At 41.4% G+C, this 20,460-nt stretch overlaps 1 protein-coding gene across 9 annotated transcripts in view; it reads right to left on the reverse strand.

Moving 5' to 3' along the window:
- LRP1 (LDL receptor related protein 1) overlaps positions 1-20,460 on the reverse strand; it is a 447,517-nt gene that overhangs the window by 407,418 nt on the left and 19,639 nt on the right. For 3 of the 9 annotated variants that reach the window (XM_072991219.2, XM_072991216.2, XM_072991215.2), the window contains exon 1: positions 3,405-4,527. The exons of the other annotated variants lie outside the window; for them this stretch is intronic. In XM_072991219.2, coding sequence (XP_072847320.2) covers positions 3,405-3,489 — 85 coding nt within the window. In that variant the 5' untranslated portion in view covers positions 3,490-4,527. Of the gene's footprint in view, positions 1-3,404; positions 4,528-20,460 lie in introns of those variants that run through there. 9 annotated transcript variants of the gene reach the window in all.

Consider the following 20,460-nt stretch of genomic DNA (forward strand, 5'->3'; position numbering starts at 1 on the left):
ATGCTGATGCTTTCCATTCTTATCAATGGCCCACTTTTTTCTTCTCTCTCTCTCTGAAGAAATTCATGTCTTTGAGTCAGCTCTCCTAAAGAACAGAACCGCTGTCAACCACACCAGTTCTGCACCAGGGGACTACGATTCCTATGATGCAACATCTCAGATATGCTGGACAGCACTGGAAGATGTTGTGGGCCAAAATGCTTCTTTACCTCACCTTGCACTACACAATTTTTTAAAACAATGACAATAATTGAGAGTATGAAAGGGCCTCTTATCACAACTTCAGATATTAGTGAGAAATCCCACATACTTAACAGTGCAATTAGATGCATATTGATTCCAAAGAAAAACCAACTGAATTCAATGGGAATTTGTTCCCAGCTACGTCTCTATGGCATCACAGCCTCAGTTTTCAATGAAGTTAATCCTTTGGCTCCCTTGATATACTACATTACATAAGAAAAGGCCAGTCCTTCAATATTCACAAATGCATGCTTTTTTCCTGGTAACTTAGAGGTGGGTGGCTAGCTCAGTGAGTTGGAACAACTGACTCTGGAACATGGAACCAGGAGCCCAAAGTGCCTGCCAGTGGAAGACCCACCCTATGCAGCCTTGGACAAGCTTCATGATCCTAGGGGCCCCAAGAAGAGAATGGTAAACCATTTCTGAGTACCTATACCTAGAAAATTCTGAGAAGGGCCATCATTATATCACAATCAACTTGATACTGCATCATCATCACTACTGCTACTATTACTATCACCATCACCATTATTACTTACATCTCATAGATGTATGATGTCTTCCCACAGCTGTCCCAAAGAAGCTGTTTTCCAAATAAACAGTTTACTTAACTATAGGCATCGCATGAGCATTCCGACAAATCTAACCTGATAAAGAGAATAATTGGGCACAGAAGTTGTCACTTATGTTTAATTCCAACAGTGGCATCATTTGGCTGCACTAATTGATTTGTCTGGAAAAGCCAACTTTAAACTCAATTAGCTTCCCCTTCAGCTGGAAGGGATGCACGGGCTTCCTTAATCAGAGACAGAAAGGAAGGAAAGTGCAACACTACCTTATACAAAACCAGCCTGCTGGTCCATTTATCCCAGTAGGGGTTCTCAAAGTTTCTTTTTCACACACCACTTGAAAACGGGGTGTGTGGTGGAGGTTCTCACCAGACCATTTAAAAAGCTGTCCTGCTCTAAAGTCATAGGCAAAGCTACTGGGAAGGACTCCTTTAATTTGAACCTTTTAGGGACAGAATAGTAGACCACATTAGTGCTGTAATTTAAGAATCACAGCTGCTAAAAATTAGCACTTTGTTAATCTGGTGATACTCCATTACTGGTCAAAAACCAACCTCAACCTTCGTTGATAGTTATGAAAAATAAATCAAGTGCAGTATAAAGGAAGTTGGCTCAGCAACCTTTCACCAGAATCACCTGAAGGGAGCTTGTCAAAGTCAACCCTGACTAGCAATACTCTGCAGGGTTTCAGAAAGAGATTATTTCCCAGCCCAACTTGGAAATGTCAAGTGAATGAACTGCAGTTTGGAGTGCTCAAAGCATGTGTTCATGTCACTGACATGACAAGCCCTGATTACAGTAACAATGACACATTGTGTCAAATAAATTCTGACTCCTGGTGACCCCTTCCCGGGTTGTCTAGGTACAGAGTACTCAAAAGTGGTTTCCATTCCTTCTGGGCATAAAGTGGGGAAGGCTTCTCCCAACCTCTGGCTCTAGATACTTAACAACTTAAAGCAGTTTAAGAATGTGATTTCAAGTTTCAGAGTATAGTAAAAATCAAAATAATAAGACCAGAATCCTACTTGTTAGTTATGCCAATTAAATGCAAGGGCAAAAATCACTCGGGTAAACAGGAGTTAATGAGTGCCAACTCACTCAACCAGCACCTAATGAAAGATATGTTGCCAACTTGGTTAACTTGGTATGTGGCAGCAATTCACTGCAATGTATATGCCACTGCACTAATGCTGGTGTAACTAACCAAGAGGATTCTGAAATAAAATTACATTGTAAATGTACATTCTTTACTTAAAATTGGATAATGCACAGTACAAGATTAAAAAATTCCTTCTCCAATGAAAGGAGACCCAGCACAATAGCTCTGGAAAGTAGCTTTATCACTTTACTTCCCAACAGAACTTTAGTACACACTCTATTTTTTTTTCTTTTCTTTCCAAAAGCAGGACAGGACAAAAACAAGAGCTTTAGCCAAATACAAATGCAGAAAGTATTTGCTGTTGCTGTGCTCTGCCAAGGTGCATTCAGTATAAATAGCTTTATAAAAGGCAACTCAACAGCAAAAACAAAACCCAGGCATTTGGTCTGAAAATGTCTCTGTATCTTTCACTGGATGATGATTTGGAAAAATTAACTCACCCCCCCCCCCAGCAGTGCAGCTGAATGATGATAAGCAGAATAGTTGGGGGAGAAAGTTGCTGTCTCTGCTGTGAAAAACAGTAAATGATGGGATGCAAAGTTAGCTGCTTTGCAAAGACGCCAGCAATAAGGCAACCAGGTCAAGGCACACCATTAAGAAAAAAAATATTTAGCTATAAGCTTTTGAATTTGCTTCATCTGATGAAGCAAATTCAGCTGCTACAAAAATCAATCAAAATAAGGAAGGATGCTGTGAATGTACTTAAAGCCCCAAATCCAAAAATTACTCTCTACCCCAAAAGTACTTAAAATCAAGTATCCTTAAGAACTAATAAATCACCACTGCTGCTACTAGTAAAACCCTGCCTGATTTCACATACTAGAAGGAGATGCGGCATGTTTTCTGTCTGTACATCTCACTAAATTCCACCCACACCACTGTCTTTAGCACTGTAACACTGTGGTACAATAAAAGTTTAGCTTCAGTGTTATTTGCTAGTTTATTTCATTATTAATGGTCAGAATCCTATTAGTTACACCCACTAGCCAAACTCAACTGGCATAGATCCCACATGTGAAACACCACAGGTTAAAAAGTCAGCCTGTGCTGAATCACACTGACTTCTTCACTTGCAATCATTTGTCACCGAGATTTGCAATGGTTGAGTTCCAGCAGTATAAATATGCAGTAAGATTCCAGGCTCTGAGAGTGTATAGCCAGAAGACTGCGAATGAACAGACAATGAAGAGGTGTTCACCACAACACTGCACTGAAGGCATACAGAGTTACTGTATGAGAAATTTGTCTGCTCAATAGGTCCCTACTCATGTTGAAACCACACTAGTTTAAAAGGGAAAATGAATGCTACTATCATTCAGTCCTTGGCAAGAGTACACTACTTTTCCATCCTCCACCCCCCCCCCAAATATGAACTCTCTCTACTAAGAAAAACAAACTGGGAGCAACATTGGGAAAACACAGAAAGAACATACTTAGAAAGCTACCATATGTGGACCATCCATCAAATATTAGGGAACATGCCATGCCTAGAAGTATACTGTATTGTGCTTCCAGCATCTTCCTCTGGTGCTGCTGCTTATTTGGAAATAGGCAAAGAACCCATAAGTTCCCAGTCCTGTTCTTTTATCTCCTTGACCCCGCCCCCTCCAGTTGTTTCTCATCAAGGAACTGCCTTTCCTTCAGCTGTGTCGGACTGATCCTGAGAAAACTTACATTCCTACCAGCCTGATCCTGAGAAAACTTGCCTTCCTCCTGGCCCATTGAACGGAGCTTGAAGGGTTGGTTGATTTACCAACTCTCCACTGATTCTATAGGCCTGTTCTAGTTGTTACTTACTACTAGGTTTTAACTAATAAATCATCTTTGGAAGTATTCTCGTTTAGCTAAATTATCAAAGCTAGAGAGGAGGTGCCCTACCAGAGAGAAGGCTTTACCCATTAAAAGACTCTTGTCTCCTAGTGATTTTGCTCCCTTAACAAATATTCTATGCTATGAAAAAAAAGATGGGGGGAAAGAACAGTAAGTAAATGCCCTGTTTCCCTGAAAATAAGACCTAACCTGAAAATAAGCCCTTGTATGATTTTTAAGGATGCTCATAATATAAACCGTACCCCCCAAAATAAGCCCCCAGTTAAGTGAAACCCCGCCCTCCACCATTGTGGAGCAACCAGAAGAAGATGACATGACCGTAAAAATAAAACACCCCCTGAAAATAAGGCCTAATGTGTTTTTGGAGAAAAAAATTAATATAAGACCCAGTCTTATTTTTGGGGAAACACAGTAGGGGAGGGAATGGATGGAAGGCTACAACCATTTGAACCCACTACTGAATGACATGAATGAGACAGGACAATTACATGAGACCAAGGTCATCTGAAAACACTCAGAATATGTAAAAGGCGAGAAACAAGCTCCGTGTTCATTTTGTTTACTGGCTTCAAAGGATGCAAAAACTGGCACAAGTCTTCGTTTTAAATGTAATTAAGACCGTTTCACGACATTTTAAAATGAACACTCTGCCTCCAGGGATAGGGAAGTTATTCATCAGTGGTAGCACACATAATCTTTATTCTGTTCTTTAAAAACCGAACAAAAATCCATGCAAGCACCCAAAGTGCTCCCAGACAACTCTGTCTTATTCATTTATTTACCTATGAAATCATGTCTCTGCTTGCTTATCCCACCCATCATGGCTAACCAGAACCGAACCAAACCAAAACACCTCCGGTGATAGCAGGATACAATGAAACTGTTAATATCTGCCCTCTATTATAAATACTACCGAATTTAAATGGGTGGGGAAAAACATGTGTGTGTACTACTCATAACAGCCTTCCGAGCTTCCCACACATATAAGCAACAGCTCAAAGGGAAAACCCTAATTTGACCCTCTGGCATTCACTGCAAGCAAAGGCAGTTGGGTCAACTACTTAAATAAATTCAAATGCTGTAAAATAAAAACAAAGATTGCCATGCTGATACAGAAGCTTAACAAGCACCTGTAAAATCTGGCGCAGATTTCAAAATTCACTGTTGGACAATGATATTCCGTCCTGACTAGCTGTGAGGCCACAAATGTCTGCAAACATTTTAGTTCTGCAGAGCTAGTCTACTTCTTTGCCCCAATAAAGTTACTGCTGATGGATTTTGTAAGCATTCAGAAAGACAGATTGAGTAGATTTCATCTGCTGTCAGGCTGGAACTGACTGATAGCAATCCTAAAAGTATTCTTAAAGTATGTGAGATGTTGAAGGACTTTTATTACTGTATTGTTACTCCTCAGTCAGTTACCATGGCTGGGTGTGGATTTGAACCCAGTGAACAGAGTGAGTCCTAAATATCACTCTGTTCACTACACTACACAGGGTATTTCCTATCTACCAGTTATACATGGTACGAATTAGGAAAGGTAGACCATCTATACATGTTGCATGGAAAATTCAAAAAGAAACATCTAACACTGAAGCACTGAATCCTTTTTACTCCATACAACTTGGGAAAGTATTACAGTATCTGCAAAGGGCCCTGGGACCTTGCTTACACATTTCCAGTTGCCAATCCTAGCTCTAGAGCAGTGATTCCCATCCTTGGAATCCCAGGTGTTCTTGGACTAAAGCTCCCACAAGCCTTCACCAGTAGCTATGCTGGCTGGGGTTGCTGGGAGTTGTAGTCCAAGAACACTTGGGTTACCCAGGGTTGGGGATCACTGCTCTAGAAGAATCTTCATTTCCATTTCCCCAGATCTGCTTTCTTCACCTTGACCAGAATGGCAGCAACCATTTTAAAAGGCAGGATTGGAGAAGGCAGAGGTAGAGAAGCACAAATAAACAATTAACAGTCCAATGTGCCTTTCTTGCTTTCAGGGGTACATGTACATGTTGCCTCTCTGAAGCCTATACAGCATGTCAAACACCCTGAACAGCTCACGCAAATTTCAGAGGACGGAGATTTAATGAGGCTTATGGTTGCTGTGAAATAGCAAATGAAATAAATGTGGTTTTAATGGCGTTATCTGTCTGGAGCCTTCGAGAAGATTTAATGACAGATTTAATGAAATCAATGCTTCTTTCACTCATGAGAAAGCGTGTAAGTTTCCAGAGCAGTTAAGACATCAGATTCCCAGTCTAGTCTTTATGCAATGAGAAAAGTATGCTACAAAATGTGAAATGACAAGATTCTGCTATGATACTATAATGTTACAATAAAATAAGGGTCTTATTACAAAGCACAGAAAAACAGGAAAAATAACTGAGCAGCTGTGGTATTCCCAGATCCAGCTTTTATCTTTAAATTGCCCTGCATCATTCACAGCATTTGACAGGGAACCCAGAGAACAGTCTCTTCCCTTCGCAACCTTCCTGTATTTCCCTACAGTGTTTTCACTAATTTTTATTTCTCTTCACCCCAAACCTGAAAAAATTAAATTAACGTATTTTAAGGAAGGAAAGATAAAACACCCAGACAGCGTCTTATGACGGGTAAACACTAGGATTCATCCATCCCTATTTCCTGGTCACTCAAAATGGACATGCCCAAGTTCATTTCAGGAGCTTGCTGTTTCTCCTTCCTCCCTCTTGCACAGCTTCCACCCCATCATTTTGTGCATCTTCAAAATCAGTCCTGGAGTACTGCGGTGGGGTGAGGTGGGATTTTCCAGAGCAGATTCTGGCACTGGGAAGGACGTTGCTAAGGAGCAAGAGGAGCTACTCAAATCAATCCTAGCCTTTTCCCACCCCTAAAGACGCAAGAAGACACGGTTTCAATGAAATGAGCAGCATACCCCTGGAACCTCTGCTTGCCAAGCTCCTGTCCTACCTACTTACCTAAGAATCCCAATCCCCTTGCTTTCAACCAGCCCATCAGGACTATAAAAAAAGGCATAAAGCACACTCCTTCGCACAACACCAGATCCTCTTGCTTTTACTGTTTAGGCTCCTTGTCGAGCACGTGGACAGATGAGGAAAAATTAAATCTTTACTGCCCAATCTGAGTACTGATAATGCTCCCCACCCCTCCATTTCTGACTGCATCATGAATAGACTGACATTGACTATGGCACTCTTCATAACAAGACAGTTGCCACTGTTATGCTTGTTGATATTATGTCCTTGCTGTTGCTAGTCCAGCTACACTGTGAATTTTAAACTGGCGAATAACCCCAGAACGCCTGTCATGCATGGTCACCACTCACAGTTATCCTCTTGCACATAAGCAGACACACAAAGTGTCCACCCTGCTTTCTTCCTCCTCCCTTGCCATGAACACAGTTGCAGCCTGTATTTAGCAACTTGAAAGTGGCTGCTGTAACTGGGAGAGGAGTTGGACGCAAGGGGTGCGCTCTGCATCCAACAGGCACACCACATAATTTTCGCCTCCTCCAGCATGCCCCTCGAACAGAGGATACAATATACAGCGGATATGTAGACACATAGATGGGTCCAGCTGAGACCCAGAAACACCATTTAATGAAAGCGCTGCAAGGAGCCACCCTGTGCTGAAAGAAGAGAGCGCTGCTGTGGGACACACATCCTAGCTCTCAGAGACATGATCCACTACTCAGATGTGACAGTCAAGGGGAGAACAGTTCCTGATTAACCCAGAGGCTGTTTTCTTCACTTGTAACTCCCTTCAACTACAATTTTCTTCTTGAAAACAAAGACACATCATACAAGGAAAAACCTTTCATCAGGGCATCAAGATATATTGTAAATAGGACCAAGTTTAGAAGTAACGACAAAAGGCAGGTTCTTTCTTCACGGTTCTTGAACATAACCTGCGGTGCCCTTCCACACCCACCACACTCCTTGCACGCATGCCATAATGAATCAGGGCCTTGAACAAGCACAGAAAAAAAATATCAGGAGGAGGAGAGACAGAAACAGAATGATTCACATCAGCTAAAAATAAATCTCAATCTCTCTCCCTCTATTTTCCCCCCTAACGTTATGACAACCCAAGCACTTTTACCTTCTGGTGCAAGGAAAGCAGGATGATACACACTCCAGTGCACTTGGAAGACAGCAGTTTAGTGGGTGTGTGGAAGGCGGGCAACGACATGATATTGCAAAAAAAAATTATCAGGACGGACTGTAAAATCCATTCCTCACCCCCGCCTAAGGCAATGATGACTTCTGCAGCCATGAAATGCTGAGATTCTAGTGAAACTGCTATGTCTTGAAAGGGCCTGGCCTGGAACTTGTCCAAAGGATGACAGTAGATCTGCCCTTCAGGCTATCTAGGGGTACATCGATAGTGAACATACATATTGTTTAAAGAAAGTTACACTAAGAGATCAGCTGAACAAGCATAACAACCGAAACAGGAACAGGAGTTTCGCTATGGGTGCCAAAACCATTTTATTAGAAATAATTTCTGGATCTGCTTGTCATTTTTTTAAAATGAGTGGGAGTACTTTGAAATGGCTTGAAACAAACTAAAATATATTTGAGCTTCGTGGTGCAGTGGTTAAACTGCAGTATGGCAGCCCAAACTCTGCTCACAAACAGAGTTCAATCCCAGGTAGCTGGCTCATGTTTGACTCAGCCTTCCATCCTTTCGAGGTTGATAAACTGAACACCTCGCATGGCGGGGGAGCGGGGTGGGGCAAGACAATGTGTAGCCTGCATAATTAAATTGTAAACCACCCAGAGAGTGCTTTAAGCACTCTGGGGCACTGTATAAGCAGCACACCTTGCTTTTGCTTTGTAGTCTGGATATGCCGCTAGTGCCATGATACTGCCACCATCCAGTTACTGCAGGATGGGGTGGTTATGTGAACTCATAGTTTGCATGCAGAATTTTTGAATAGCAGCACCCATCTTGGTTGGTAAAAATCTTTTGAACCATACCCATTTATTGTTACATATATACCCCCTTTTCTGCCCACCCAGACCATCAAAGTAATGCACAATCACATAAAATCCAATAAAATCTAAATACAGAGAATACCACACTGAGCCCAGTTGCTAAAAGACTCAGATTGTCTACAAGGACATCTTTGGCACAGTTTCTATGCTATTTCAGCATTCTTTGGCTGACATATAATAGCCAGGAGTCCTTGTGTTTCTGAAATGTAGACACAACAGAGCATTTGACAGTGAAAACACTAAAATAATCCTTTATACTCAGTCACTCAGGCATATGTACAAACACAAGACAGGACCATTATGAACAACCAGACTGATCTTCCACAGGGCACATGGAAGAGAATGGCATCCATGCATTTTTGTCTGAAGACAGACGTCCTGTCATAGCAAAGTTTCTACAACCCTGGATGATAAAACCATGCCAGTACAAGAAAGAGGCATTTAAGACCAGTCAGCACTAAAGGATTTAATCAGAAGCTGGCTGCTTATCTGGTGACATAATACTGTATTCAGATAGGATGCATTTTGGACTACAGCAGAGTCTTCACTGCAGTACAGAAGCTTAACCACTGTGCCGTGAGGCTCCTATAATAGGCCAGATTGGGGCCCTTTTCTATTTGATCCTCTGGGTAAAATTTTAAAACCAAGTGTCACGATCCCCACGTGGGCCCTGCTTGTTTCAACAAACTAGGACCTCACGCTACGTGCCCCTCAGCTGCCACCAGTTGATTACATCAACATTACCTGTTATTAATGACAGATGTCCAGGCCATACGTCATTTTAAAAGAACCAAATAGAAATTGTTTATTGTTATGGATGTTGATAGAATAAGCAATGTTGTTAACTCTTCAATAAACATTCTCCTTTATCCCTCTCAACCACCACTCTCCCGCCCAAAACTTTCCATTTCTTCAACTCTCTCTCAAAACTATCTGTCTAACTCCCCCTCCTCCTGCTGAGTCTCTTATATCTCGTGACTCCGCCCCTCCAGCACTCCCATTGGTCTATGCAGATAGATGAAAACAAGTAAGGACATACAGTATGTTCAAACTGCAGCCACTCTAGCTGGCACCAAGAGACTTGGCTGCTTTGCCACAAAGGACAAGAGAACATCCCATCACCACCCTTCCAGGGACAGAAGCTGACTGTATTGTCAGAAGCTGAGAAGAATCCTTTTCACATCCTCCATCAGAGGGAAGGCAGCTAAATTATAAGGTACAGGACAGGATGAATATTACTAGCAAATCTGTCCTCGACATTCACAACCTCCGCCACAAGAGGTGGCCACCTCACACTCTCCAGTAGCAGGGACAGCCCTGAAGAGACAGAGATAATTACATTTCCTTTTGAGTTCTGCATATTACCTTTATATTCTATCTATGCCACTGTGAAGCCCTTCCTGCTAGACAGACCCAGATTGATTATAAATTCTGAATATTCAATGAGTAGAATTGTGTGCATTATGAAACAAGTTCCCAGATCCTGGGTCATTCACTGGAGAAAAGAGAGACTACTTCAAAAACTACAGAAGACAGAAATCTGCTCTAACCCAGGGTTGCTACAATTGGACAATCATCAATTTACAGTGCAATCCTACATGCCAGTGTCTTTCCATCCACAAGTGCTGATCAAACATGTCCATACCAGCCAAGAGATCGTGGGAGTTGTAATTCAGGTGCACTTAATGGGGACACAACAGAGAGCAGCTTCTCTGTGGCAGCTCCCAGGCCGTGAGATGCTCTCCTTATGGGAGGTGAGATTGGTCCTCTCCCTTTTATCCTTCCACTTCAAAAAGGCTTTTAATAGTAGACTCCTGTATGCTGGGTTTTTTTTTAGCTCAGTTTGTTTTTAAAGTTTAAAATGTTTTTAATCACTTTTCATTATTATTATAGTTTAATTGCTTTTTAATTGTGTAATTTATTGTGTTTTTAATTTCACTTGTTTTAACATTGTGAGTCTTGAGTCTCCTCGTTGGGAGAAAGGCAGCATATAAACATATAAATGACCCCAAATGTAACACACACACACACACACACACACACACACACACACACACACACACACACACACACACACACACACACACACACACACACACACACACACACACACACACACACACACACACACACACACACACACACACACACACACACACTTTTCCAAGCTGTGTTCATATAAGTCCTCTTAGAAGTAAATCCTATTAAGAACAGCAAGATAACCAGAGGATGGCAATGTAAACCTTCAAGTTATACTGCACACATTTTGGTAAGAAACCACCATGTTTATACTTTCATGACCAGGGACCAAAATCCAATTTAATCGTTATCCAAGCATGCACATCCAATATACATTTAGGGGAGCACACCAGCCCCACCCTGTTCCATCACTGCTTTCAACACAAGAAAGCAACCCGTATAAGAGAAGGAAAGGGACCTGTCAGCGTAGCCTCCCCACATGATAGGCTATATGAACAGAGCAGCTTCCATCTTTCATGTGCTGAACACAACAATGGAGAGGGTGGGGGTAGCCCGCTCCCCTCAATACATGTGGGCTCCACACACTTGAGGTGATAACTGAACAGACCTCTAGTATAGGCAGCCAAAGGATACAAATCAAAGACTGTGCTGCCATCCCTTAGCTAACGATGTGCTCACCAGATCTGTTGGAAAGAATGAGTGTGCAGTGATGGGGATGGGGATATAATGAAGGAGACTCAGGGCTGTCCAGGGTGACAACCCCAAAGAGCACAAACCCTCTTGACACAGAATGTCTGCACAACAGTTTCCACATGACAAGCAGAGGAGGAACTGGAAAGAGGGGTGACCCAGTGCTGCTCTTCTTTAACCAAGGACACTTCAGTTAATCAAACACTACTTGCTGATATCCTAGACCTCAAGCTGTGTGTTTGCCAACAAGGCTAAGATAGTGAAAGGACAGAGGCAGAGAGACCATGGTAGCTACACATCATAGTTTAAAAAAATGGGGGGGGGGGGGGAGAGAGCATGCATGAACTGGGAAGGGAAGCACAGAGAGAGAGAGAAGCCAAAATCACATTCCTGTTTGGGTGGAGCTTTGTTTTTACACAGCTGGTAACAAGTATTGGCTTATGACAGGGTATCATGGCTTGAGCTTTGAAAGCTGGAAAATAGTGCTTAATTTGTAGAAAAGGCAGGGGGGAAGGGGAACATTTTCTCCCCAACCAACCCCCACCCCCCCATGCTTTTGGAAAAAAGCAAAGAAAACACAGCCTAAGAAAACATTCTTTTGGTCACTTAAGGAGTGCAATGAAGACTGGGTTTATGTAAGCATAAAGAAGGGGGTGGAAATAAACTTTGCCTGACCATTCTCAGTTTCTTCTCCCTTTGAATTCTTTTTACACTCATTGGGGAGAAAAGGCTGACATTCCTCTTTCAGCTCCTCTGTGTTTGTGTGCATGTGCATACATCGTGCAGGTTAGAGAAGATCGCACCTCAAGACAAGTCCTCTGTTTCCTCAAGTATATGCACACACAGCTGCACGCATGGCATCAAAGCTATAAATATAAACTTGTGGGCATCTGTTTCCAAAGGTGGTCCCCACTAACCAGCTAGCCTCCCAAATTCCTCCCTTTCCTGCTATTTTGGCAAGCTGCCTTTTCCAACCCACAATCCGCCATTTTCACCAAAACCTAAGGATGTCATATTCGCCTGCAATTGCTTTTTCTGCAGTTTATTCAACACACAAAGATAGCTACATATGTAAATTACATAGGCTATCCATTACTTAGCCACCATGCTGGACAGCATTTGGACAAAAGAGGAGTTGGGACAACAGTGGTTCAAAAGAACAGAAGAAACAGCAAACCATCTTGTAGCATCTTAAAGACACTTTAAATACTTTGTTAAATACTTTGTTAATAGTCCATCAGACCTGTCCTGATGGATTTTCTGTGTAGCTAAGAAGTTGTTTACTATTGTCAAACTCCCAGGAATTTCCATGTTCAAACAAAGATCTCCAGTCAGGTCTCCTCCAACTTCATCTGACATTCTATCCACCCTACTAGCTCTCACCTTTCAAAAATGTCATTCGACAGATCCCTTTTTCGGATGCACACAAAGAACAGAGAGACAAACATACCAAACCAAGTTTAACCTACTTTCAAGGCACGTCTGTTTTCTTAAGACTCCTGAAACAAATTTACCCTTAGGTGGCAAAATTGCTCTTCAACGAAGCAGTTGGTCAAATCTATTCATTAATCGTAGTAGTGATATTAAATACTTGACCTGTAGCAAAAGCTCCCCTTCATGGATTGCTGCCCATGGCGAAGGGGCTTGAGTAATTCAGAGAAGCTATGGGCTATGCCGTGAAGGGACACCCAAGATGGACAGGTCATAGTGGGGAGTTCTGACTAAACGCAATCCACCTGGAGCAGGAACTGGCAAGTCACTCCGCTATCTTTGCCAAGAAAACTCCATGGACACAAACAAAAGGCTAAAAGATATGACGCTGGAAGATGAAACCCACAGGTAAGAATGCATCCAACATGCTACTGAGGAAGAGCAGAGGACAAGTACAAGTAACTCCAAAGCTAATAAAGTAGTTGGGCCAAAGCCGAAAGGTCGCTCAGCTGCAGATGCGCCTGGAAGTGAAAGGAAAGTCTGATGCTGCAAAGAAAAATACTGCATAGGAACCTGGAATGCAAGGTCTATGAACTTTGGGAAGCTGGATGTAGTCAAACAGGAGATGGCAACAATAAACATTGACATCCTGGGTGTCAGTGAACTAAAATGGACAGGAAAGGGCAAATTCAATTCAGACGATTATCATATCTACTATTGTGGGCAAGAATCCCATAGAAGGAATGGAATAGCCCTCATAGTCAACAAAAGAGTGGGAATAGCTATACTGAGATACAATCTCAAAAATGATAGACCTTTCAACATCACAGTAATCCAGGTTTATGCACCAACCACTGATACTGAAGAGACTGAAATTGACCAATTTTATGAAGACTTACAACACCTTCTAGAACTGACACCAAAGAAAGATGTTCTCTTTCTAAGCGACTGGAATGCTAAAGTAGGGAGTCAAGAGATAAAAGGAACAACAGGTAAATTTGGCCTTGGAGTTCAAAACAAAGCACGGCAAAGGCTAATAGAGTTTTGTCAAGAAAACAAGCTGGTCATCACAAACACTCTTTTCCAACAACACAAGAGACAACTCTAGACATGGACATCACCAGATGGGCAATACCGAAATGAGAGTGATTATGTTATCTGTAGCCAAATATGGAGAAGCTCTTTACAATCAGCAAAAACAAGACCTGGAGCTGATTGTGACTCTGATCATCAGCTTCTTATAGCAAAATTCAAGCTTAAACTGAAGAAATTGGGAAAACCACTGGGCTAGTCAGGTATAATCTAAATCAAATCCCTTATGAATACACAATGGAAGTGAAGAACAGATTTAAGGAACTCAATTTGGTTTGAGTGCCTGAAGAACTATGGATGGAGGCTCGTAACATTGCACAGAAGGCAGCAACAAAAACCATCCCAAAGAAAAGGAAATGCAAGAAAGCAAAGTGGTTGTCCAACAAGGCCTTACAAATAGCAGAGAAGAGAAGGGAGACAAAATGCAAGGGAGATAGGGAAATCTACAGGAAATTGAACGCAGACTTCCAAAGAATAGCAATGAGATATGCAACAACTGATTGGTTCAAAATTGGGAAGAGTACGACAAGGCTGTATATTGCCTCCCTGCTTATTAAAATTATATGCAGAATACATCATGTGAAAGGCTGGACTTGATGAATCCCAAGCTGGAATTAAGACTGCCAGAAGAAATATCACGACTTAACAACTAAACAACAACAAAGCAAAAGCTATGAAATTGGCATTTTGTGTTACTATCTTGCATCTGTGTTGCCTGCTTTCTTAGTGGCTGGTCTATGGCTGCAATAGTAAAGATTGGCTGATACAAAGAAATTGGCTATAAGCCCCAGAATATGCCAAATAAAACATTAGATTGCTGCAGAACTCTGTTATCTGTTATGGAAAGAAGAAAAAGGCCACCCTTTGGGAAAAAAAAGAATAGAAATCATGGATAGAAGCTTCTGTTAAACTCAACAACTCAACAGAAGCTCAACAACAGGCAACATCTTAACAATGAATGCACCTATTGTTAAAGAGTATGCCATCAGGCAAAGCTGAGTACACCCAAGGGCTTAGAAGACCCAGAATTTCCGTTTTTGACAATCCTGCTGTTGCAAGTACAAAGGGTTTTTGAAAAGGTTCATCTGCAATGATTTAGAGGTCCATTAAAGCACATTACTTCAATTGGACTTGTAAATAGATACTACTTGTAGTAAGTAATAATTATCTATTGTCACTGTCTGGAGTTATCCTGGCTTTGGATCAGTAGCTCTAAACAATACTGCTGTGCCCTGTCTAAACCAGTTTTCAAGGTTCTCCAACCAATGGGTTACTCCCTTTTCTGTAACACTTTCACCATCCATTTTACCTTCAAGGATCAGATATAACATCATGTACTTTGCTCATTATATGACCAATGTAGCATAGCTTTCTGCATTTTAGGTCAAGGTTTCTACATTTCATGTGTTGTATGACTTCTTGCTTTTATCTATTAGTTCTAGTGCTTTTCTCTCTCTCAATCAAACAAAAAAAAATCTTAGCATCCTATGATAATTCCATATTTCACACGCTTCTCTTTTTTTACTATCACCTGTGTTAAACATCATGAGCCTCCCTTCTAGCTAAATTCCACTGTTCAGCCAAACAAACCCGAAAGACTTGTATCTGTCAACAGGTTTCACATTTTCACTTTGGATCTTTAATTACTGTACATTTATTGGTACCGTATCTTGATTTTTACCAGTTACCACTGCCTTGGCTTCTTTAACATTCATTTCTAGATGTGGCTTATTCTTTTCTTTCTGACTTTAACTTCTGTAAACCATCAACATTGTCGGGTATTAACATGGTATCATCTGTATATTGGATGTTGTCAATGACCTCTCTCTCCCTTGACAACGATGCCATCCCTTGAATCACTAAGTGCCTCTCCGAACATGTTGCCAGAATACAAACTGAAAAGAACTGCCTCTAGATAATTAGAAGAGGAAATCCTAATGCTTCTTCTGCATTTCTTCCTAACTCTTTCAAAAAGTTAATGAGCTAAAAATGATTAGTGCAAATGTATGTAAGGAGACAGGTCAAATGCATGTGGGCATGTAGAATTTTGTAAACATTACTGTATGGCTCTAATGAATACACTTACCACCTAAATTACAGAAACACTAGTTCTACTTGCCAAGTGGAGATTCTTATTCACCACAGACAACCCTCCACCAAGTTGTTCTTCACAAACTCTGCCAACCCACATTCTGCACAGGATTCACAATAGCAGCTCATTCACTAAGTGGAGGAAGAATGATATTTCTCATCAACAAAATGCTGCTATCTGAGATGCAGAAACTACCATGTTTCCATTATATACAGTGGTGCCCCGCATGATGATGATAATCCATCAGGTGAAAATCGCTGTTTAGCGAAATCGTAGCCCTTTTCCCATTGGAATGCATAGAAACTCGGTTTAATGCGTTCCAATGGGGAAAATACCTCATCCAGCGAAGATCGCCCACAGGGAAACCATTTTGCGAGTGCCGATCAGCTGTAAAAATGGCTGCCCTGCGAAGCATGGGTCCGGAAAACACACGGCAGTCATTTTGCGGAGCCAAAAAATTGTCATCTTGCGAACAAACGGTTCGCGAAGCACGGACTTAATCGACGTCCAGCGAAAATCCCCCACAGGAACGACTGTTTTGTGAATCGTTATGCAGATTCATCGTTTAGCGGGGTACCACTGTAAGTACTTCTTTGGCTGATGAGCCTGGATGACCATAGGGGAGTCTAAGAAGGTGCTGCCTCTCCTCCCATCAATTAAAAAAATTTAAATGGTTTTAAGGTACACAGACAGACACATTGGCTGAAATCCTGTTGTTTAACATAGTAACATGAATCAGTGGAACTTACAGAGGAGTCAATTCACCAAATCCCCATTGATTCAGTGAGTCTATTCTAGTATGTCTTACTACACTTAACAGGCTTTCAGCCCTTCTGTTGTAGTGACATGCTAACAGACCATTATGTCCTTTTCCCACACACACACACATGCAATGCTGTTCAGATTCTCACAACTACAGTACTACTCATTTGCTGAAGCAGGGAAGCAAAAAGCCCCCCTCCCTTTACAACATGCCTGATATATGACATAGCCTCTAATATGTCCTGATATGTGACATATGCTCTAATTTAGCAGATAACTGTTTGACAACTGTAGAGAAAAATAACAATTCTATGCAATCATTCCTCCTTGTGGTTCTTTTGTATTTGGACCCAACTAGAAATAAAGGGGAAGCTTAGCAAAAGATGTTTCTAACCCTTTAAGACTCTTCAAATCCCTTGCTTCCTACCCACATTTTGCTCCCCTGCTGACCCCTAAAGCACTGAATTCCCTCCAGACCCCAGGACTCAAGTAGATACAACAGGAAATACTAAGATAAACAGGATGTCATCGGAGCCAGCAAAATAGCAAGGCTGTATAGGACAGGCTGATCTCTCATATTGTTATAAGAAAGTGACTCTTCAGTTACGCTTCATCACACAAGGGACATATAGTAGCGAGAAAGAGAAGGGGGCTATTGATCAGCATAGCTAGCTGTCTTGGTGCCTGTCAATACAGGATTGTCTTCCTAACTAGTGCATTTTGCCCAGTCTAGTTTTACTGAACTTATTTTTGCCTACAAATCTTTATGTGCTCCACTCCCCCCCCCCAATGGATTATCAACACTTTAAGGGTGACTTCCTCCCTCCCCAGAAAAATATGAAAGCCTATTCATCTGCAGTAATTCCACAAATGAAGAAAACCTAGCTACCAAAGACAAGAGCAAATGGAAAATATCTCCTGTGCCTTAAAATCAGTTGTCTTGTCACCTGGGAATATACTGGAGCTCTCTCGGGACATTCAAGTACAAAGACAGAAAGGAGAAGGATGTGGCCAATCTAGAATACATGGCTGTATTTGAGGGAAGCCACAACAGTTGCAGGTTGTTCAGTATTCCTTCCTGCCGCACACCTTGCAAAGATTATCTTTCAATATACTAATACAAAAGAAACTCACACTGACCCACCTGCCTATGTTGAACAGAATGGTTTACATACAGAAGGAAGAAAAAGGTCAGCCAGAAGTAAAGATGGGAGACAAAATGTTTCACCTCTTGAAAAGGAGGATGTCACCCCAGAGTCTGATATAAGAGAAGTTATAGGGTTGGGCTACAACCCCTAGAGTACTGCACCCAGCAAGGCCAGTGGGGGATTCTGGAAGCTGTAGTCCGGACCCAGTCTTACAGAAGATGTTTGAATCTTTCAGACATTTTTCTAATATCCAACAAGGAAGTGGATAAGATGCAAGAAGGTTAACATTTATAAAAATTGGAGAGGGATAGGTTATAGCAAATAACCAAACAAAATGTGGTGCCATTTTAAAAGGCTAACAAGTTTTATTTTCGTGATTTTTAATCCCACCTTTCTCCTTAAAAAAGGACCCAAAGCAGCTTTGGACCGCAGCCTATTTCACGAGATGCAACTTTAGACATCTGCTCTCATGGGCTGCAGTGCCTGAAATCCTATTTAAAAAGCAAAGCAAAGCAAATATTACTTTCTTAAGATATCACAAGACTCATCATAGTAGCAGACATCTTGTTCTGACTCGGAACAGGCCAGGGGTGGGCAAATGTAAAGTCCAGACATTTTGGCCTACAAACTCTCACAAACTCAGCCAACATAACCAGCAGCAAGGGGATTATCAGAGCTGCAGTACATAAACATTGGGAGGGGTCCAGTTAGCCATCTCTGGCATAGAAAATGATTGATTTTCACAGCTAAGTAGATCTTTTATAAACCTAATTTAACTACTTCAACGTAGGGTACAGTTCTATATGTACCTGCTTATGAGTAAGCTGAACTCAGTGGAACTTACTTTTAAACAGACAAGAGCAGGATTGTGCTACTAACAATTTATTGTAATATAAGCTTTCACAGAGCAGCGTCAAATAAGGTTTATGCCTAATAATCTGTTCATTTTTAATGTGCCAGAAAAGGATGTTGCTTTTGCTTGCAATAAAGGGTATTTTTATGCATACACAACTGAGATTAGAATGCTAAATTTCTCTGAAGGGGAGGGTCTTGTCCTGTATTGTAGAGATAAAAAACTGCAATGGAATAATAAAACGTCACATCCTTAATAAACCAACACAGACAATGAGACAGAAGGGAAACAGAAGCGCTGCTTAGAGTTCATGTTCATATAAAGTTTTGTAATCACAAGGTCAGTTCTTCACACACAAGAAGTATTTTCCAAAAAAAGAAAACTTTGTTATATTCAAAACATTATTGTAAACACCCAAATGGTTAGTAATACAGGTTGTTTTTGCAACCTCCCACTGTGATTGAAAACCTCTTGATCACATCTAAGGAAGAAATGCTAAAATTTCAGTAAGTAATCCCCAGGGGGGAGGCAGAGTTTAACAATCAAGCCTCCATGGGATTATCTCTCTGCTTCCTTGCACATTCTGTTCTTTTGACAACAGACAGCAGAACGGGGGAAGAACAGCCCAAACCACAGGAAATCAGGTCTTGCAACTGAGGCAAGAGACGGGTGATTCAGGAAATGTGGGTTCAGGCCCAGGTTTTTATGACCTAACCCCCACCAGATGCTAGTAGACATTATGTTCAATGAACGCTTAGTGTCTATTAATTCAGACTAGAAGTCTGGATGTATGTTGTGGGTGAATCACAGAATGGAATATGATCCTCCAGATTTCAGGAGTTCTGACACTGGAAATATGACAAAGTTAGAGAGAAAGATTTTGGCTTGGTCCATTTCCTCACATAATTCTCCCCAATATTTAATTGACTATTTGGGGTGGAGGTGGGTGGGAGAGATCTCTGAAGAAGTATGCTATCATGCCAATCTCCTATTAGAGGTTTGATGTTATAGTCCAGACCCAGACCTAACATCTGGGAATCAGGCTCATAGGGACTCAAATGCACCAATATATCATGGTGGGCCTATGGAGGACAAGACAACCCCCTCTAATCCAGTTTTGTTGACATGGTTAGAGCAGAAAAGCCTTCTCTATCCCCCTCTCTTCTTGCTTTCTCCACATGATCAGGGACAAGTCTGAAAATGAAATGTTGCTGCTAGCTTGGTAGGGCACAAAGTTCTAAATGTAAGTAAGAAGCCTGGAAAATCCAGGTTCTTGCCCCTGTGTACAGCCTACCTGTGAGCCGGAACCTTTCTTTTCAGACTCGGCCCTGCTCACATGGAGAAAGCAATGAGAAGGTGACAGGGCTATCTGCCCTTCTCAAACTATGCTGATAATGCTGAATTTGAGCATGGGTGAATAGCACTAATGATCTATTTGTTTCTGTGAGCAACTAAGATATATCTGGTCCAAAAATCCGCATCAATTGTTTATTTTTCATATCACCTTAATTTTTTAAAAAATTCTCTCTCTCTCAATTTATCTTGGTGTGTCATGATATAACCTGACATATCATTAATAGCTTAACATGTCATGACATCATGGTGTGCTATGAC

Source organism: Pogona vitticeps, chromosome 2 (assembly GCF_051106095.1).
Source record: "Pogona vitticeps strain Pit_001003342236 chromosome 2, PviZW2.1, whole genome shotgun sequence".
NCBI lineage: Eukaryota > Metazoa > Chordata > Lepidosauria > Squamata > Agamidae > Pogona > Pogona vitticeps.